At 41.6% G+C, this 22,699-nt stretch overlaps 1 protein-coding gene across 1 annotated transcript in view; it reads left to right on the top strand.

The window, feature by feature from the left end:
* The window catches only part of CPA6 (carboxypeptidase A6), a 106,569-nt gene extending 93,918 nt beyond the window's left edge, over positions 1-12,651 (top strand). The window contains exons 10-11 of the mRNA XM_018554225.1: positions 10,157-10,241; positions 12,404-12,651. Of these exons, the coding sequence (XP_018409727.1) occupies positions 10,157-10,241; positions 12,404-12,591 (273 nt within the window). The 3' untranslated portion in view covers positions 12,592-12,651. The remainder of the gene's footprint in view (positions 1-10,156; positions 10,242-12,403) is intronic.
* The last annotated feature ends 10,048 nt before the right edge of the window (positions 12,652-22,699 follow it).

Genomic DNA, 22,699 nt, shown 5'->3' on the forward strand with positions numbered 1-22,699 from the left:
CCTTATTCACCTGAGAAAAGGCCGGCACGTACAGCTCCGTGCTGCGTGCACAGCAGTATCGGGCAGCTCCCGGGAAGGACAAGTGCTGCGTGTGATTAGTACACAGCCCCTGTCCTTCTCTATGGGAGTACGTGGCCATACGCCACCCTACGCTCACCCCAAGTGCAGGTGCGGGTGTCCAGACTCGGACGCAGACAGCATCCATCCTGTCAGCGTGCGAGTACGGACACCTGCACCCGCACGGACGTGCAGGGTGGGTGAGTGTGGGGCGGTGTATGGCTGCATACTCCCATAGAGAAGGACAGGGGCTGTGTACTAATCACACGCAGCACTTGTCCTTCCCAAAGCTGACCGATACGGCCGTGCATGCAGCACGGAGCTGTACTTGCCGGCCTTTTCTCGGGTGAATGAGGCCTTAACAGTGTGTCGGATGTTCCCCACTGAACACAGCTGTTGAATTAATTCTGACTTGCATTTGACCTGCTTCAAGTGGGTTTTGCAAACCCATAGATTTGTATGGAATGCAAAACTTGCTTAAAGCAAACAAACGCTGATTGACACAGGCCTGTAGTGACATCGCGATCAGTGCATCATCCCTGAACTGTGCATTATCTTAGTACACAAAAGTGTATGTGTTTCTTTATGGTAAAATAACATGGTCAGTTTTATTGTATTCAGTGGTGGAGTGGTATTGTGATTAATAAAGAATGTATTGGACTTTAGAACATGGAAGGCTTATATGCTTGTTATTGGCCATAAAAAGGTATGGGGAATCGGGTACTGGCCTGGAGGACAGGAATGAATGCAAAAAACACTTTTTAAAAATACAGTTTTCAAAGGAGCAGTGATTTTACCATTGCTTAAAGTGAAACAATAAAAATGAAAAATTCCTTTAAATATTGTGCCTGAGAGGTCCCCTTAAACTGCCTGTAAAGTGGCACATGTGTACGATGTATAGAACCAGCTGCAGCAAAACTGACATTTATAAAGAAAAAAATTACATTTATAAAGAAAAAAAAGTGTGCAGTTCCCCCTCCCAAACAATACCAGACCCTTTAGGTCTGGTAGGAAAGTTATGAGGGACCCCATTTAAAAAAAACAAAAAGTGTGTGAGGGTCTCCCTCAAAGTCATACCAGGCCCTTAAAGTCTGGTAGGAATCTTAAGGAGGAACCCCACCCCAAAATGGGGGAAAAAAAGACATGGGGTCCCCCCTAAAATTCCCAACCAGACCCTTGATCCGAGCACAGGCCTGGCAGGGCAGGAAAGGGGGGGACGAGCGAGCCCTCCAAAAATGAAAAATTCCTTTAAATATTGTGCCTGAGAGGTCCCCTTAAACTGCCTGTAAAGTGGCACATGTGTACGATGTATAGAACCAGCTGCAGCAAAACTGACATTTATAAAGAAAAAAATTACATTTATAAAGAAAAAAAAGTGTGCAGTTCCCCCTCCCAAACAATACCAGACCCTTTAGGTCTGGTAGGAAAGTTATGAGGGACCCCATTTAAAAAAAACAAAAAGTGTGTGAGGGTCTCCCTCAAAGTCATACCAGGCCCTTAAAGTCTGGTAGGAATCTTAAGGAGGAACCCCACCCCAAAATGGGGGAAAAAAAGACATGGGGTCCCCCCTAAAATTCCCAACCAGACCCTTGATCCGAGCACAGGCCTGGCAGGGCAGGAAAGGGGGGGACGAGCGAGCCCTCCCTGCCATACCAGGCCACATGCCCTCGGCACTGGAAGGGTGCTTTTCCAGGGTCACCTGTGCCGATGAGGACAAGGGCCTCTTCCCACAAGCCCTGGAGCGTTGGTTGTGGGGGTGCGGGCTTATTTACATTGGGGTATACCTTTAATAAAGGGGAACGCAGATGTACCCCCCTCCCTTGTGAATGAGTAAGGAGTAATTGGGGTACACCTACCCATTCCCTAAAGGGTCAAATAAAGATAAATAAAAAGTCCCGACTTTTAGGGAAAATCCTTTAATTGAAATAAAAATGCAACAAAGGATTTTGACAAATCCTCAAAAATGGATCCACCGTAATCCTAGGGTCAATCACGACGTCCAGCGTTGTCCACGACAGCAAAAACTCGATGAAATAAACAAAACAAAAAAATAGAAATAATAGAAAAAAAACCTGACATCCGCCATCCCGTCCGCTCGCGACGAACTCCTGCCGCTGAAGGGCATTCTGACAGATGCCGGCAAAATATAAATTATTGGGCGGAGCTAGCGGTGACAGCTAGCTAGCTCTGCCCAACTGTTTACATTTGTCCGGCACCTGACAGGACTTAGCCGTGTGAGCCATGATTGGTCAAAGTCATCATGGCTTTGCCCAATCATGGCTCTCACAGTTCTCTGTGCTGTGATTGGGTAAAGTCTGGCACCTGACCTGTGGTCAGGTGCATTGCTTGACCCAATCAGGGCTCAAAAGGCACTGTGCGGTGCGCAGTGCCTTGTGGGGTGCTCGTCGGGTGAAGAGCCCGCAGCACGCCCTGACAGTTTGTGTGTTCACCGAACACACGAACTGCTGATGTTCAAGTCGAACTGTTGCTCTACTCAAACATGGAGCCCATCCCTAGTCTTTATCACACTACACTTTATCCCATATACCATTTCCTTTTCTTTTGGTCTTTTAATTCTTGTGCCTGGTCTTGTGCATATTGTCTAGTAGATTATTACCCACTATGTCTGTATCGCTGTAATGTAATCTACAAAGATATACCTGTTAATAAACAGTGCTATAAATATTATTTAGGGGGTTATTCACAAAAGGGTGAAGAGTTTGGAGAAGGCAGGAGAAGGGAACAATCTAGGACAGCATAGCTGAACTGGAAAGTGAGCTGAGATTGAGAATTTTTTCAAATCAGCGATATTGTCCTATATTATTAATTTATCCTGCTATCTTACCCTTTTGTGAATAACCCCCTTAGTCAGGTGTTCAGGAAGCATTTTACGTATCCTTATCTACTTGGTTTGTTTGGTATTTGGCTGTCTGCTTCATTGATACTAGCTTAATCTCTAATATTGATCCCATAAACAAGACTGTAAACTGGATCAATATGGCATTGCACTCAGAGTGCTAGCACATGCCTCAAAACTCTTCATGGGCAATTGTCCATAAGGAATCAGGAGCAGATCATTAGACTGGGTGGTTATGATTCCTGTTAATTTTGTAATTTAATATTATTTTCCCCCACATTGTTTCCATGTCTAATAAAACAGCAGAGCATGAAAAGTTTACCATGTGCAATCTCTGCTCTTTGCACAGCTAACACCAATATGTGCAGCTTTTTGCAAATGACAGTACTCATTTCTCAATTATATACAGTCATGGCCAAAAATATTGGCACCCCTGCGTTTCTGTCAGATAATGCACAACTTCGCGCAGAAATTTGTTGCAATACAAATGTTTAGGCATTCTCATGTTTATTTTGTTTGTATTAGTATGACACAAAAAAAAATGGAGATTAAAAAAAGCCAAATCTGACAGTCAAACATCGGTCAGGCTGGAAAACTTTTTTTGTGAAACATACGAAAATCGATAAATTAGTGTCGTTTTTGTACCAAAAATATCGCAACATGAACACTGTACATGCACAAATGAAAATCCGTTCTGTCGATCGACGAAATTCGGTGAGTTAGTATTGCTAACGAACGATAATCAAAATCGACAATGGTCTGTGTATGATGGGGCATTCCAGCAGAAATCGAACGATGGTTCCATGAGGGCACGAAAGAAATCGAACGATAATCGATAGGTGTATCGCCAGCTTAAAGGAGAACTATTAGGTCAGTGTTTTTCCCCATAGTTCTCCTTAGGGTAACGGGAGGACACAAACTAGCGTCCTCCCGTTACCCTAAGCTCAGTATACCGCGAGCTACAGCTCGCGGTATACTGAGACGCCGCAGCCGGAGCGGATCCCGACATCGACGTCGAGATCCGCCCAGCTGCATGAGTGACAGCTGGCTCTGCCTATCTAGAGGCAGAGCCAGCTGTACCCGCCCCCTCCCCCGTCCATTCCGCCAGTTAGCGCTGGCAGATAGGAGCAGGGAGAGGGGAATCCAGCCCCTCCCCCTGTCACGGCAGAGAGCCGTGACAGGATCGAGAGGTGAGAGAACGCGGTATGTGTTCGCTCACCTCCTGATCTACTGAGCCGACCTGTGACAGTCTCATTGTCACAGGTCGGCTAGAACTATGAGGTGAGTGGAAATCACTCATCTCATAGTTCTCCTTTTAAGAATAACACATATCCATCACTTTAAGGATGTATATTAAGGACTAGTATGGCATAATAAGGACTGCAGGGGTTATTCTGGTCAAGAGCTGATGTCAGATATATAGGATGACACTTCACAATGGTTATCGCTAGTCACAGATCCCTTTTACAGGCTGTGCAGTAAGGAGAATTTTTTTAACTGTCTTTGTAGTGTAGCTCTATTGTAATCAGAGCTTCTGGTCATCCTGGCAAGCACTGAAATTAAGTTTGTTCCTTAGGTTGTAAAAACCCCAGATTTTCTCCTCAGATAAAAACTGGCAGTAGTTTGTAGCTTTGTATAAAAAAAAAATCCAGTTTAAAAAGGTTTTTTGATGTAGTTTAGCCTGCAAATGTTTAAAGTTACTGCCTGCACTGATGCCCCCTCTTGCATGACAAATTAAGTCCGCAGCACTGATCCATAGTGATGTACTGACTATACTGACAGCTCTCCTGCTGTCTGTCATTTATTTATACTTTCTGTTAAGATCAATGACAGTAGGAAGGCACCAGGGGGCCACATAATTTTTTTTTCTGTGGGACCCTATGATCTATAGGGACACCCCTGAGCAGTGGCGTAACTAGTGACCCCAGGGCCCCGATGCAAAAATCCATGAAGCCCCCCCCCGCCCCAAGAAGAAACAAATTAGATTTTTGTAAAAAAAAATGTAAACAAAATTTAGACAAGGGAAAAAAAAAACACTCTCCTCTTTCATGTCCCAGCTCCCCATTCTCTCCCCCTTCATGTCCCCAGCTTTCTGCTCCCGGACCCCACACTCTCCTCTTCCATGTCCCCAGCTTCCCTCATCTGACCCCTTCACGTCCCCAGCTTTCCACTCCGGAACCCCATGTCACCTTCATACTTCCAGCTCCCTGTCTCCCCCTTCGTGTCCGCGGCAGCTCTAGTCGGCACTGGGCAGCAGTTCCGTGTGATGAGGAGGCGGGGATTACACCGCTCCCACTCATTGGCTGCTGCCCGGCTGGATGATACTTCACGCTGCGCCCGGAAACCAGTTGAGGGGAGCAGCGTGAAGCATGTAGGGCCCAGGACAGGAGGAAGAGGTCCCGGTACTGACATTAGCGGTTACTGGGATAATAAATATCCTGGTAATCACCGGTTACCAGGGGCCCCTTCCTCCTGTCCTGGGCCCCCTCCAAGTGGCGGAACTCCAGGGCCCGGTCGCGGCCACGACCTCTGCGACCCTGGTAGTTCCGCCACTGCCCCTGAGTATACACACCAGGTACACCCCTGGCTACAATTCCAGCTGCATCCATGTATGTGCTTATGCACATTTATGCAGTTAGGACACTTAAAAGTACTAAGAGCTGAGGTCACCTCTGTGGTGTCATCTGTGGGACATATGTATGAGGGCAGATCATGCAGTATCCCCTGGCAATAACTAGCTATTTTGAGATTGTCTGCATTGCTGCAGATTGGGAATAAACCTTGCAACTTTTACCTGCAATTTAACTGTATCTAAACAAACAACAAGTATACTTCAACTCTCCCAAAAAAATTATAATCTAACAAAGAAAGTCCCTAGTAGTGGTGGCATATAAATGTTTTATTGTTTGCTTTACTATTCCCCAATACTTACCTTTTTTTGCATTTGGACCCCCTGTTCACCTGCCTGTCCTGCTTCTCTTCGAGGATGTGAACAGCCCATGATTCCTTAGGGCCTGTGTACACAATAGCATGGCATTAAAAGCACAATACTGTGTGTTTAGCACATGCTACATTACAGCGCACCTAGCGTTCGGTACTGTGTGCTAGGTGCTTTGCGTTGCCATTCATTTGAATGGCATCCGAACGCACTTCCTGACAGCTGTGTATTGCAACACAGCTTGTAGCACTGCACTACCATGCATTGTGATGCGGTGAAAGAAAGTGCATGCACTGATTTATTTTTAAGGCAACGCAACATAGGGTATTGTGGTACCATTGGGAGGTGCGTTGGGGTGCTATTCAGCGCTAGGTGCTTTGTGCAATAGCGTGCACTAAACTCACGGTTTTCTGTGTTTAACACAATGCATTGTTGTGAATGGGTACTAACTTTGATAAGGACTTTGGGTGGCACATCAGCTTGGAATCCACAGGCAGTACACATGCTAAGGTGATCATGCTGCTTTTGCTTAGGGAGCCCATCAGAGAGCTTTGACCCTCTAGGGCAGGAAGTCGAGGAACTGCCAGGACCACCAGCTAAAAAACATGCAAATGTAATCAAAGAAAAAGCACAAAATGACACCACTGGAATCAGTGGGAACTGGGAAGTAAGCGAATAGTCATATTTTATGACTTTCATTGGTTAGGTCTAGATACACTTAAAGAACAAATACTATAGATAGGTTTGTGTCTCGAAATCCCATTACAATTATGCCGGTTCATTATCATGGACAGTGATTGTACAGCTGGTGCTCTGTCTGCTTATTTTGCTTCCGTTGGTTACTAAAAGCTTGAGGCTATTTGTCAGAACATTAATGTTTGCTGCACCTTTCTGCAGCCACTGTTGTTATTTAAGCTTGCCTTAAAGGAAACCTGTACTGAGATGAGAACAGTGGCTGTTCTTGTTGGCCTGCTTCTTACAATGCTAGTTTCCTGGCGGCAAGCTGAGACTTTCTCTACGTTTTCCAAAGCTGGCCATACAACTATAGCCTATCTGCAGATTTTCTATGGTCAGTTGGAAAAAGTGCAACAGATTCCTCCATCTACGCTAAACTATGTGGATGGAAAAATCTCCCTCTGGGCCAAGCTACAGTATCTTGCTAGTCGGCCCCGCTGGCTCTCAAAATACCTGAACAATCTGATTGGATGCAGGCATTGTTCAGGTGTTTCGAGAGCCAGCGGGGCCGACTAGCAAGATACTGAAGCTTGGCCCAGTGGGACATTCCTCCATTCACACAGTTTAGCGTAGATGGAGGAATCTGTTAAATTTTTTCCATCTGACCACAGAAAATCTGCAGATATTCTATAGGTGTATGACCAGCTTCAGCCTCAAAGCTAGAAAAAGTATGCACAGCAGGAGAGTCAGCGAAATGTCCTTATCTTGCATGCAGCTAGTGCAGATAAGGGTTAAAACTACTGATCCACAAATATTAAAACCTTTTGATCACTATAGCAGTCAGGCAGTTAAGGGAAGTCATTGATGTCCTTGTTTTGGAAATGCTGATTGCCTGGCAGTGGTCTTGATTGGTCTGATTTCACATGTTGCCTATTGTTTCACTTAAAGGAGAACTATGAGGCGAGTGCTTTTCACTCACCTCATAGTTCTAGCCGACCTGTGACAATGAAACTGTCACAGGTCGGCTCAGTAGATCGGGAGATGAGCAAACACATACCGGCGTTCGCTCACCTCTCGATCCTGTCACGGCTCTCTGCTGTGACAGGGGAGGGCTGGATTCCCCCCTCCCAGCTCCGATCCGCCAGCGCTGACTGGCAGAACGGACGGGGAGGGGGCGGGTACAGCTAGCTCTGCCTATAGATAGGCAGAGCCAGCTGTCAGTCACGCAGCTGGGCGGATCCAGACATAACTGTGGGGATCCGCTTCAGCTGCAGCGTCTTAGTATACAGCGAGCAGCTGCTCACGATATACTGCGGCGTCTCAGTATACCGCGAGCTACAGCTTGCGGTATACTGAGCCTAGGGTGACAGGAGGATGCTAGTTTGTGTCCTCCCATTACCCTAAGGAGAACTATGGGGAAAAGCCTTAACCCCATAGTTCTCCTTTAAGTTCTAATCTGCAAAATTGTGACAGGTATGTGTTTAAAAAAGTACTCAATTCTTTTTATCAGCCCAGTAACTAGCATTTTCTGAAGAAGTCAACAATGGCCCCCCACATTTCTTCAAGTTTTCCTTTAACACTTTTAACTTGTAAACAAATATCAGGCCGATCAGCTCTACATTATTATTATTATTATTATTATTATTATACAGGATTTATATAGCGCCAATAGTTTGCACAGCGCTTTACAATATAGCTGTGTTAAGTGCCCCCCCCCTAAACACTCTCCCACTTCCACCCTATGTGTGCCAACCTGTCTCTCCTGGGTACCTGGAATCTTCACAGCGGGTGTCATAATAGAGAGAGAGCGAGAGATCAGCAAACATCCACTCACTGAGCTCCCCTGGGTAATAAGAACTGGGAAGCACTCAGTCCTTTGCAAGAATAAGCTATCGATTTTTGGGTGCTCTGGCCTTGGAAGGAGCTGACTGAGCACAGTCTGTACTCTGTTAGCTTCAACACAATGTAGTGGTGACATTAGGGGGTCTAATAGACACCTTATGTTTCCTTAAAGAGAACCTATTGCCTGCACTTTACCATGACATAGGGGGCTTATCAGCTCCCTTGTGATAAGAATAAAGTCCAGTACAAAAAAAATAAAATAAAGCTTAATAGATTAAAAAACAACCCACATTTTTTTAAAATCTCCCCCCGCCTACATACACACACAAGCAAGCTCAAACATGCGCATCAGGCGACACGCATACAAAAACGCAAATTTCAGCACGCATATTAGGCATTGCTGTGCACGCTGCAGTGAGAGCAATAATTCTAGGCTCACCATTCGCTGTTAAAGCAAAGAAGATGAGCAGTAAAGGCTTTTAAATCGTCGCCTATGGAGAGTTTTGGGTACTGTAGGTTTTTGCCGTTTCACGGGCGTGCACATTTTAGAGGCTTGACATATTTTACCAAAACATGAACAGGGTTATTCACTAAAGGGTGAAGAGTTTGGAGAAGGCAGGGGAGGTGAACAATCTAGGACAACATAGCTGATTGGGAAAAACTCTTCAATTCAACTTACTTTCCAGTTCAGCTATGTTATCCTAGATTGTTCACTTCTCCAAACTCTTCACCCTTTAGTGACTAACCCTGTAAGCATTATATTGTGTTTTTGTGCACTAAATGTAATTTGAGTGTATTTGCTACCAAAAATATAGATTTGATAACATAGTCAAATTATTGTGACATACAAAATTGCAACTGCCACCACCTTATTTTCCAGGGTCTCAACTTTCAGAAAATATATAATCTTTTAGGGCTTTTATGTGATCTTCAGGCCTAAAATGTGCATTTCAACCTGTGTGCAAAAATTATATAATAAAATGGCTCCGGCAGCGTTAAATCACACTTGCAAATGAGGCAGATCGCATGAGTCTCAAGAATTCCTCATGCGATCTGCAGCGGATGGGAGATGCTGGACAATACAATAACAACTGTCACCTCCTGCGGCCATTCGCAAGTAATCGCACATGCTGTGATTACTTTGCAGATGACCTGGATGCAAATAGTCTGCAACCAGGGGTGATTGTCAGCAGTGACAAAACATTTCACTGTACCTACAGAAGGATTAGTCTGCAGAAGTTACAAAAAGGATCTGGACAGTAACCTTCTATAAAAATATTTTATTAATCCCAAAAAGTTATCAAAAGCGAAACATGAAAAATAATCATATTGCACCTTGCCCAAAAAAAAACACCACTTAAAAAATAATTGACAACGTTGTGATTGTCAGCAGGTAGTCGCAGCATGTATGATTACATGGGAACTGTCCCGAACAGTCGTATTGAACAACGCCTCTAGCCCACAGCTGATCACTTGAGTCTCACGGGGGAATTTGGGAGAGTTATGCGATGGGCCCCATTTACAAGTGTGAATGGTGCCTACAGAAAACTTGTCATGGAGGAAACACGGTGGCTGGCACCATAGAGTTTCTTTAGGTTTGTTATTCCTTTCTTCTTCTTATCAACCCTGGGCTACAGTATATGGTTATCTGCCATGGTACCCATGTTACATTTATTCTGTCTAATTTCAGGACAGTGACCTGTACTACAGTACTGTATGTGAATTCAATGTGAATATATGTATATATGAGGGCTTCTTGTTAATAATTCTGTGTCTGTTTAAAACAGGAATCAGCTGCTCAAAAAGCTGTCCAGGCTATAAACTCAGCTTTTGGTGTACGGTATAGACATGGTCCAGTAGCATCTACTCTATGTGAGTATTTTCTGGTCATAAACTGTGGCCTTCTATAAATTCAATATGTAACTGTAATAAAGTATATCTACCTGAAAATCTTTCAGTAGTAAGCTTTACCATCTGTTTGTGTACACTAAACACAGCCAAGGCATAATTTAGGAAAAAGACAACTTCGCTTAGTGCATATTGGCATGTTTATAGTAGATCCACATACCTCCCAGCTGTCCCTCATACGGAACCAAATCTTTTTGTCCCTCTTTCCTCCTCAGTTTTCCCTCTTTTTGGTCTGATGTACAGATATCTATGAAAAAGTGCTATTCAACCACCAAATGTGTTATATTGCTGCACCTTTCTGTTCTCTCTGAATTATCTTCTTTGCTATTTTTTAGGGCTGTGCAAATTAACGATAAATTTCTCGATTTAATCTTTTTGATCGATTGATCGATTAATTTTTTTTTTGAAACTCTCTGCACGAGCGCCAGCCAAGGCATTGGCCTTTACACATACAGCACAGCAATGAAGTCATACAATGAACTAGGATCACACTAATCCAGCACGTTATTATTCTGAGTTGCCCCACTCAAGTGGCGGCCATATTGAGTGGGGCACGTGAGATTAATAACGTGCTGGATTAGTGTGATCCTAGTTCATTGTACGACTTCATTGCTGTGCTGTACGTGTATAGGCCAATGTAGTTGGATCTGTATGTGCATTATAATTAAATCGAAATTAATCAATTAATCAATTTTAAAAAATTTCGATCAATCGAACACAAAAATTTTAATCATTACCAGCCCTACTATTTTTATAAATAAAACTTACAGTGAAAAAAAATAAATTCTGGGTTTAATCAATAATTTTGGCCATATAAATTCTTAGTGGTCCGCATAACTGGAGGCAGAGGTGTGTTCATTGTCTAAATATAATGTGCTGGAAGGTGTATCTCTTTTTCATCTCCCAGTTGGGTGGTATGGATCCATGAGTCTTCACACTTGGAGCCTGCACAGATTTTCCATTAACTTCACCATTGCCTTGAATTGGATATGCAAATACTGACTTATCCTGCAAAAGCCTATGGATGGCACTCCTACCCGCCCCTGAATCACTTCTGAGTCCTTCCATTATGCTTAAAGTGAACCTGTGATTTGGCCATACAAGGAGCTTACATAGGGCTAAGGGTTTGTGCCTTGCCCCCAAGTGACATCGCTGGTGCCTGATGATTGGCTAATCAGGCACTTAACACTGCACTGTGGGAGGAAGGGGAGGGAGACATATGTTCTCTATGTCCAAAAGTACCAGTGAGGTACATTTAGATTAACCTGTTGCTTTGCTCAACATGTGAAAAAAACAGGTTTACATTGAGACCAATAGTAAGGTGAGAAAGGACAAACTGGTATTTGAATATGAGTGCAGCCCGGTTTTGGGTGCCTCGAGGCTCTTATGAAGGTAATGAATGATATGTGCAGGTACATGAGTGTACCTGTACATCATGTAAAATGTCATCTGTTTATTCATTTGATTTAAAGCCTTCTAAAAAGGGAAGGAGCAAAATACCCTATTTGACCAAAAGATGGTGGACACCTGACCACCCCACCTATATACGCTTGTTGGACATTCCATTCCTGAACTATGGGCAGTAAAATGCAGTTGCCCCCACCAATTTGTGGCTATAAAAGCCTTCACACCCCTGGGAAGACTCTCCAAAAGATTTTGCAGCGTGATTTAGGACCTAACTAAACTATTCACTCCATCTGTAGCCAATAATGCAGGCCCTCACACTACATAGTTGTTGGCAGATCTAAGGGAGCTTTAACAGTCAGATTGTAACGTGGTTGGTGAGCTGTACCAAAATAGCTTAGGTGTAATGGTCAGAAGTCCCAAACTTTTAGGTATATATTGAACATAACAAATGCACTGTTTATTATTTTACAAGTATTTCATACTTAGCTTATTCTTAAAGTAGACCAGTAGCTATGCCTTGGTCATATGATTGTAGCAGAAAAGGAGGGGGGCAGAGTTCAAGCAAACTGGATGATTATCTGAGTTGGACCCTTTTAACTGAGATCACAGGACCATTGCCTAAACATGCAGCAATTTCACAATACAATTTTAGCAAACATTTTACCTTGTAAGTGTTACATTTGGTAATTCACAAATATACAAAAAAATTTGTGTTTCAGATCTGAGTTCTGGAAGCTCCGTTGATTGGGCTTATAATAATGGTATACCATATTCATTTGCATTTGAACTTCGCGACACTGGATATTATGGATTTCTCCTTCCAGATGGCCTCATTCGACCCACTTGTATAGAGACAATGTTAGCAGTTAAAAATATCACAATGCACTTACTGAAGAAATGCCGTTAAAAGTCAGATGTGTAAGAGCTGTACATCTTCATGGGGAACTGTAGTCTTTTTGAAGATGAACTTCAGGCATACATTAAAAAACAACCTTTTATTCCAGTTATGTATTCATTTAAAGAACCTGCATTTTATGAATCTAATGCACATCATGCAATCCCCTGCGTAGAAGCAGCCTGGTGGAGGGAGTCTGAGCCAATTAAGGCTTTAGGGCTAGCTTATTTCTGCCAGTTGACATAGTGCTTTTTTTCCTTCATTGTCCAAATACATGCTGGTATGGGTGCAGAACCAGGCTTTATTGATAAACAGCAGTCCAGTCTGCAAGGAGGCACAGGACCTTGATGTGCTGTTTGGCAGTGGTGACCTGACCCCAAGACTGGCTGAACAGAATTACAAATCTTTATGCTGTTAAACAGTTCACATGTCTGCATTTTAAATGTGTATTTAGCTGTTAGCCTGTAGTTGTATTGTAAAGCTTTTTTGCTATACATAAGAAAAAGACTAATGTAAATGTAAATAACCTTCTCACTGTGTAACGATTTTTAAACCTCTTGTTTATATGTTAAGTTTTAATTCTGTATGTATATTGGGGCAGCCATATTTGCTAATGTAACATAGAGATTCTGCTTCCTGTTTGTGCTTTGATGATTTTCTTATCTCACTGCAAGCAGGGTCTGACTGACTGAAAGCAATAGGTAGCCAGAGACCACGTCATCTTTTTTTTTTACCGCGAAGGAACCCTTGAAATAATTTTCAGGTCTCAGGAAATCCCTGCAACAAAATATATTTTATTTACAGCTTACAGTACATTAGCATGATCACTAAATTGTAGATATAATTCTAAAATCCATGCTCTGTAAAATCATGAAATTAAGATGAAACAAAACAATAATGACCAGAAAAAGAAAAGCAGACAATTGCAATGTCCCCTTTCATTGGAAGTCAGTTGAGAAGGCCCTCCCTTACATTGGTGGCCAGTATGAAAAGGCCCTCCCTTACATTGGCGGCCAGTGGAGAAGGCCCTCTCTTACATTGGTGGCCAGTGGAGAAGGCCTTCTCTTACATTGGTGGTAAGTGTAGAAGGCCCATGATTATGGTCAGTGGGACACAGGCCCTCCGCACTGGTGGATATTTGGAAGAAGGATGTCCTTTACATCAGTAGTTATATCAGTTGTTAGTGAAGGAACTCCTAGCAACTGTTGTAGCACCCTGTGCAATAAGCCTGATCTAGGCTTTAGCTCACAGAGAGCAGGGTATAGCTCACAGAAACCCTGAGAGCAGGGTTTAATTAGATATTTTAAAAAACAGTCATGATTTGGTAATGTAGTCTACTGATTCATGTAAAATGTGAATTTAGTGATAGGCCCATTTTCATTTAGACCTGAATGATATCTGTATAACTTATAATTATGCTCCCATAGCTTCATAGTTTGAAGTTATTCTGCACGCCTATACTTTTGCTGGGAGCTTCTGCTAGTCACTTATCCTAGCTGGCAATTCAGAGGTGGAGCGGGCAATGCACCCCTAACTATTGCCCCCCAACTGTTCACTTGAGTGATCCCATATCCAATCTCTAGCGCAAACAAAATATAATTTGGTTATACTAGAAGAAAGATATTAAACCCTTCCTGACAAACCCGTATCCGAGGTAATCTGATATACACTGACACATGTTCATTTACATCCAACTCCCGATAGACCAAAATAGGTCCAATAATTTAATTTTTTTCCTCCATCGCAAGATCTGCTCCAATCAGAACTGAATTGCTCCAATCTGTATTGAACTCATGAGAACTGAAGGCACCCGTGGAAAGGGGCTTTACCGTAATACTGTATGTCTTACTACAGTGGAGGTGCTCTTAAGATACCATGAGGAATAGTTCTATGTTTTTTTTTATTCAAAGAGGGTGTGTTTTTTTGCCAATACATTGTATTTTTATATGTGCATTGTTCTGTAAAGGTGAATAAATAGGAAAAATTGTAAGTTTATAAAGTGCAGATTACATAGTTTTAGAAACTGAACTGAGGAATCAAGTGGTTAGCTGCCTACAGTGCGTTTTCAGCTACAAAAATGTCTTCAATTGTGACTTTAATGCTTATATATGTAAACTGTGTCATATCACAGCTATGTTTTGTGCTCACATTAGATCAAAGCTAGGCATTTGGTGCTAAAAAGAGGGACAAAGGGTATTTGAAATTCGGAAAGACTCTTTTGTGTGATGAGTTAACATAGGTACCACAGCAAATAAATAATAATATACTCTGATGAAAACTTTGTCCCATAAAGTATGAGTCCCTGCTGATGAGTCATCAACTTGCATGTATAAACTGAAGCTTGAGATACTGAGGTCTGTAAACAGACTTTTTACAAGAGACTGTAACAAGTTAACATATCAGTGTATGTAAGGGAGCCAAGACCTTCAATTGCTGGTCAAAAATAAGATTAATTGATGTGCGTTTAGCATGCAACATCCGCATGTAATCGTACATGGTATGATTATCTGCAGATTGGGAGATACATTTGTCCCGAAACGCAAGCTCTCTGCGTCCAGGCACAAACATCTCTACCATTTAATTTTAATAGGAATGTACTGTAAACATTCACGTTTATGGTAAACATTGAAGTAAACACAATTAACAAAATTGTTAAAATCAAAGATTTTGTGATTTTGAGCTTCTTAAAAATTTAGGACAAAATATATTATTTGCCAAATTTCAGTATCACATGGCACTGAGTTAAGGGCCTGAAATATCATGTAATGGATGTAAGAAACCATTTTACTTCTGGCGGCAGCCCCGTGTGTATTAAATACATTTTAGTGATTGTATTGCTCCGGCTGTGGGAACAGAAATATATTTTCTGTGCTTGATATTCAGGCTCGTTCTTTTTCTTTCTGTCATATACTAATTTCATATCAAAGGAAAGTACATGTACGTTTGCCAGTTGCAGCCCAATCAAGCTTTTATTTTGTTTTCTGCAGTATAAAAAATTGAAGCAAAGATTTGTCCTGCCTTGAGCAGCAATATCAAAGTTTGTGTGGCACTAAGGGTAACTATTGGTTCACAAAAATGACAGTAAATATAACCCAAAATAAATTCTTGTTATGTAGTAAAAGAAGAATCCGGCCGCACTCCACTCCACTCCACTCCACGTGGATATGGAAGGGGAGGGGGGTAGCAAAACATTAAATTTTTACTGTAGAAATACATGTCTAGCTGCTACACCGCCATGATCTTTGTTGCATTGAATTAAAATTCAAGGAGCTCCGATCAGTAAAGGTTTCTTTCAGCAGAGGTCCAAATCTCATGTTTGTGCTTTGACTCCATTAGAGTGCCCCCTTACATTAGTTGTCCCCATCAGAATGCCCTCTTCCATTAGGTGTCCACATCAGAGTGCCTCTTACATTAGTGTCCTCCATCAGAGTGGCCCCTTACATTAGTAACTAATGTAGGGGCCACTCTGATGGGGACAAGTAATGAGAGTGCCCCTTCCATTAGTTGCCCCCATCAAACTGCCCCCTTACATTAGGTGTCCCTATCTGAATGCCCCCTTACATTAGGTGTCCCCATCAGAGTACCCCTTTACAATAGTTGTCTACAACAGAGTGCTCCTTTTAAATTAGTTATCGACATCAGAATGCCCCTTATATTAGTTGACTACAGAGGAAGGGGCACGTGAAGTTACTGAATTGTTAGGACGCCGGGGGTTCTAGCATGCAATGACCGCAAAGGCCATGGTGCTATACCCACAGTAAAGATGAAATACAGAAGTAATACAGTATATAACCAGACATTGACCTGAACGGGTGATTGTACGTGCAACAGGAAAACCCACCCATATATACAGTATTTATAATGCATATAAAAATAATATTAGGGGACCTGAATGTAATATAAATATTTAGCAAAAATTCCTCACATTTAATAACAGCAAGTTATAAGGATGTGGCAATAGGTCATCAAATATTCCACATCATAGTTAGAGTGCTCATACACTATCCAGTCTTATCAAGTAGCATGCCTAGTTCAAGCATCTCTTGTGATAATCAGGCTGTGTAGAGGTTCCCCGGGGTGCAATAGCGAATGCTATACTTGTTATTGCCCAACGAGATTTTCCAATTTGTGCAAAGGCTGCTGATCATTCCAAGCACACTCTGCTGACACCAAACATGCAGCTGTCACCAGTGAAGTCACAAAGCAATCAAGGATCATCCCATGTATCATTGCCCTTAAACTCATCTGTCATTTTATATATGGAAAGTGCAGTGATACTGCATGAGCCACAGATTACTCGGTTTAATTCTGCAGCTTCTGTACAGCCAATATGACTCCGGCATACAGATTGGTGGGATGGGGTGGGTGATCTGATAACATCAATAGCAGAAATATTTGAATAAGGAACATTGCACATTCAAAGGATGCTTTATGGTCTGTTCTAAGCCCAAATATTAGACAAAGAGGAATAAAAATACTGTTGACTGGCTCAAGCTTCAGGCCCCGTTTTGTATTGCCAACGTTTGTGTTAGATCATTATTCATTTCATGAAAATGCATGTGTATTAGAAGAGGCGCCATTACACAATGACATCTTGCTAAGCCACATCTTCCAGTCTTTTCTTTATTATAAATACATATTTATCACAAATAGCTTAGAGCATATAGTGGTGTTCACAATCCTGTTATTCTGCAGCACATCAAATGGACGGAAATCAGCAGCACACGTTTCGGGGCCACTTTATTGGGCAACAATGTAACAAGCTTGTCACATTGTTGCCCTGATGAAAGGTCCCTGCGTGGCCCCGAAACGTCGGTTATGGTTATTGCGACATGTATGACGATTTGCCGATTAAATGGACTTTATCATTCGAACATCTTCTACTGAGTGCAGGTGATTTTTGTTCATTTGCTGTCTGATGTGCACGGCCCCATCCGTATCACTGCAAGCACCATCATTACAATTTTGGCCGGAGATGCTGTAAGGAGTGCAGGGGGACATACCTGTTTTCAATTCTGCAGCACATGACATGTTGGACATGCACGACAATCAGCAGTCAGTTAAATAACCAGATACATTTTCTGGCACTTATTCAGTAGTAGGTAGGATACAATGCTTGCATGGCAGATTGCAGCAGTAGCGGAAAGTAAATACAGTATGTATGTCCGCTGATCTCACTCTACTTAAAATGTTTCTCCTTCTCCTATTTACCCACATTAATAAAAAAAAAAGTGCATTTATTGATTTTTTTTTGTATTAGATACTGAAGAGCATTGCAACTACCACCAGTGTATCTGGATGCAGAGCTCTGGCTTCTGCTGACTTCTCCTCCCAGTCCCAGTCTGTACCGAAGTACGGACTTGGGGTTACAGGAACAGGAGGAAATGTCAATTAACTACATGAGTGGTGACTTCATGGCAATTGTACTGCATTCAGAACTTTGTATCCCTATGCCGTGGTGGCAGATGGAACTGGTAGTCTTCTCCATTAACAGATCCTTTCAAAGCCGGCCAATTTCAGATATATGCAGAATTACATGTGAAAAGAAAAACCTGGGATTTTGGTAAAAAGGAGGGGGAAGGGGGCTGGGGATGTGACCATATTTTATGCTACACCCTGAGTATAGGTGTAACATGAAACATGATAAAAAATGTGGAGTTAGTCTTCATACAACTTGAGCAATTATGTAATTTTTGCACACACATACTACAATCTGGATTTTTGGATAGAAAATTACTTTAAACCCCCAAACAACATATATTTTCTGAACGCAGAGGCCCTGTACAATACAAAAAATGGTAGCTGAATTTTGCAAATATTTATCAAATCAATATTTTCAGGGAAAAAAACATGTAAATTAATTTTAATGCACACAAACATAATTTAATAGCCTTTTTTTTTAGTAAAATATAAAATATGGGGTCACATCGAGTAAATAGATACCAAACAAGTCAAGCATTAAAATTGCATGTTAGACCTCTGATGTCTCCCCTGCCCTCCAATACAGGGGATCAAGCACAGCATTGTGCCCGATCACCTGTGTAACCAACCCTTTAGCCGGCTTTGTGACAGCTTTGAGCAGGAAGCTCTGAGAGGGAAATGGATGTTCCCCAGTCTGCTCCCACTCTCCATCCTGAAAACATTTTCTGTGGTCCTGGGTCCCCCAGAGAAGCAGGGGACCCCGAAAACCATGGCTATATAGCCACCCAGATCCATTGTAAAGAACAAGCTCCACCTGCTGAAAAAAATGATACCAGCAGCCAATATCTTGGTATAACCACTTTAGGACGACAACATACAGTATATATACAAACGACATAGATACTGTATATGAACTGCTACAAAACAAGGTAGGATGCATGTCTATAAAAAATTATGATAAATACAAAACAGAATAGTATTTCCCATTAAAAAATTGTACATTTATTGTACAGTTTTACAATTCTTTTATTGTACAGTCACATCAAAAAGTAAGTACACACCATAGAAACAGATAGCTTCTTCAAGATATTTTGAACAGGCAAACATTAGATATTCATTCACACAGTGCCTACAGATAAAAATGATATACTTGAACAAATTACACATAGGGACACATTTATAAAGCAGTGAATCTGACACTGAACAAACAAACATTCTCTGCAGGAGAATCTTCCAGGTCCATGTGTTTTAAATTATACATGTTTGGTGAGTTACATTCCCTGCTTTATAAATAGACACCATAACATTGACATGGTACATTAAGTCTAATATTCTAAATAAAAGGTGCAGATTTGTCACATGTAAAAAGTAAGTACACCCTTACATTTATCACCAAATTAAATAATGTGTTCCAGATTAGGTGCCAATAATTAGAACCTCCTTAGGGAGGATGGAGATGGAAGCTTTATTATTTACACCTCAGACTTCTGGGGTCCGGTGTTCTCTTTGCTGTTAGAATTTGTAGTGTCATAATGCCAAGATTAAAAAAGCTCTCTAAGGCCTTCAGAAAGAAAGCTGTGGATGCCTGTGTCTAGAAAGGGATTTAAAAAGATTGTCAAATTATTAGAAATCCTTTCACTGTAAGGAAAATAATCTCCTAGTGGCATAGAATCTAAATGACTAATTAGTCCGGCCCAGCAGATTTAGCCCAAGAGCTGACTGTTTGATGCTAATAGAAGTGTTGAGAACATTTCATGGCAGGATCTGCAGGTAACTCTTGCAACAGTTACTGTCAACATGTATTCATCTACAATCATGCTGTGTCAGGTTTTCCAGCTGTTTGTGTCCATGCTGGCAAGATGTGCTCTTACGTCCTGTCTTCAGGACTACACAAAAAATGAGGAAAATTTCTGCAATGGGGACACAAACAGTGAAAAAAAACCCAATAGAAGTTATTGCTGTCTTCCTGTGAGAGAGAGAGGAGAAATACCCCTCTAAAGTAATATTTTGCTTTGACTTTCATTGTAAATTAAATCTACACATAAGTAACCATTGAAATAATCCAACTATATTAAACAAAATAGTTTGCGCTGGAAGTAGGTATGTCGGCACCAGCCGCAACAATGTATGTATAGATGTAAAATGGAAGGCTTGTATGTTGCGAGGGGAGAAAAAACAAGGGAACAAGAAGGAGTTTAACGCTAAATGAGACAAAACATATACATAAATTTGACCAAACTCCAGGGTTTCAAAATAGACTACTCAAAAAGCTATTGTCCCCTGTGAAGAGAAATCCCTCAAAAAGGAGATGGTCTGATAATCACAAGCCTTCCATTGAAATAATCCAGGTGATAATAAAAGTGAATAAAATTATGTCACTGTGACGGTAAAGCATACAAAGCTTTAATTTATTATTTTGTGCTTTAGTTTTGCTTTATATACTGGCATGACTCACAAAATAACTGACATAGAAGAATGCAAATACAAGCTTGCATATTTAAAGAACATTGCCATTTTTGTTATGGTGAAAGCAATTCATTGTAGAATCTGCCAGCCTCCCGAATTGTGGGCTTTCAACACTTGATGCCTGGATTACCCATCAGACGTGTGAAAGCACAATGAAAAATGGCAAGTTCTGAATTGCCACAGGTGCTTTTCACAATAATGCCATTACACAATGCTTCTGACTTCCTGCAACTGCCAGCAAGGTTACTGTTGCAATTCAGAGATTGTGAAAAGGGGAAAAGAACCAAGCAGGCCATAGTCTACATGCCAACGTACCAGACTGGTAGCAGGAGATCACCCGGACTAGTCTTGCGCTGTTCATTTACTCTGTGCTTTGCTTTTCCCTATATAAAAATCAGACTGAAACTTTCTTTTGGTCTCTATCAATGTAAAGTGTAGATTTGAATCTGCTAGCTATGCAGAACCACAGAATGTTACCAGCACACCAGACACCTTCAAGGATAGTCAATCGTGGATTTATTCAGAAGTTATGTCAAAAACACAAGCGCTTTCGGGACCACACAGGGTCCCTTCATCAGGCATGATCCAAAGTATCGGTACTCGTACACGGTCTTAAAGTGGTATCGGTGCATCCCTAGTTTTGGTACAACTAAAAGGTAATTGCACTGATATTATACAATGAGATTGTAATTATGGATGAGCTCAGGTTCCTTTTTCCACTCTATGAGCAATACAAAAAAAAAAGGCTTTAAAGTATACCTGTCATGGGAGAATCTGGATGTCATGCTGATGGTCTCTCTTCAGTAGGGATGAGCTCAGGTTTGGACCAAACCAGGTCCAAATCTAAGCTCCTCCAAAACTGGAAGGAGCATCACCTGAACACAGAAGTTTTTCAATTGACATTTGTCAATGGAGCCAAGCCGAAAATTGTTGGTCAGAAAGTGTATAGATAGAGTCTGAAAAATATATTGCTTCAGTCAGTAAAACCCCCCAAAAATGTATCTAATATTTCAATAGTAAAAAAGTAAGGACAGGACATATATAAAAGATGAGCACAAAAAGTTGAGCACAAATGACATGGAGAAGGCAGATGTAATAAACACTGTACATTCTTCTCCTCAGTATATACTAATGAAAATGACAGGTTTAAGAAACAGTAATGATATTAGAAATATACTAAATGTACCCCTATGGCTGAAAGAAATCAGAGTTCAAAACAGACCAGATAAATTTAATGTGAATATATCTCCAGGACCAGATAACATGCACCCAAAAGTACTTAGAGAGCTTAGCCAAGTTACAGCCAGAGCTTACTCGTTCTCTACCCTGAACTCACCTGAGCCGTTAATGCTCTGCATCCTGTGCAACTTCCTGTTGTTCCCAATAGCAACCCTTCTGACCCTGTGCATCTTATGAACTGTGTATCTAATTGAGTTAATAAATTTGATGGAAACTTCACATTTATGGTGAAACCTTCAGTTATATACCAGAACCTTATCTGTGAATACCAAGTGAACCACAAGCAGTTATCCGCAGCTGAGATCCAAGTGAGTTAAACCCTTAGATGTTACAACTACCCCGGTGTTTAGTGAACGAGAACGTAACATAATAAAACATGATTTAAAAATCAAATCATGCCTTTATTAAATATAATCAAATAGTTAAAAACCTCATACGCCAACAAACACAAATACATAAACCCATCAAATTGCACATACATGGTCTATGCACTCACTGCCCAGGAGATCACCAATCACTTCAAAGACAAGATTGATGCAGTTCCGCATTAAGTCTCCACTGTCCAGACATCTTCCACTCTGAACACACCTTGTCTACCACCACATTCAATACTCAAAAGTTGCTACTCTTTTCTCTAGCTCCCACCTACTTCCCCCCCTTGGACCTCATCCCCTCACAACTACTCCGGTCACTCTGTAGCCCTAATCTACAATCCCTTACTCACATCTTCAATCTCTCCCTTTCTACTGGCATGGTTCCTACCACTCTAAAACAAGCATTGGTGAACCCCATTTTAAAAAAGGCCTCAATCGGGCCCACCAGTCTGAACAATTTGAGACCCATCTCCTTGCTCTCATTTACCCCCAAACATCTTGAACGCTTGGTCCACAACCACCTTGATCCCTTTTAATCTGGCTTTCGTCCACAACACGCCACAGAAACTGCCCTTTTAAAATTTACTAACAATCTACTAACTGCTAAAACCAATGGCCAC

Source organism: Nanorana parkeri, unplaced genomic scaffold, assembly GCF_000935625.1.
Source record: "Nanorana parkeri isolate BGI_ZX_2015 unplaced genomic scaffold, ASM93562v1 scaffold147, whole genome shotgun sequence".
Taxonomy (NCBI): Eukaryota; Metazoa; Chordata; class Amphibia; order Anura; family Dicroglossidae; genus Nanorana; species Nanorana parkeri.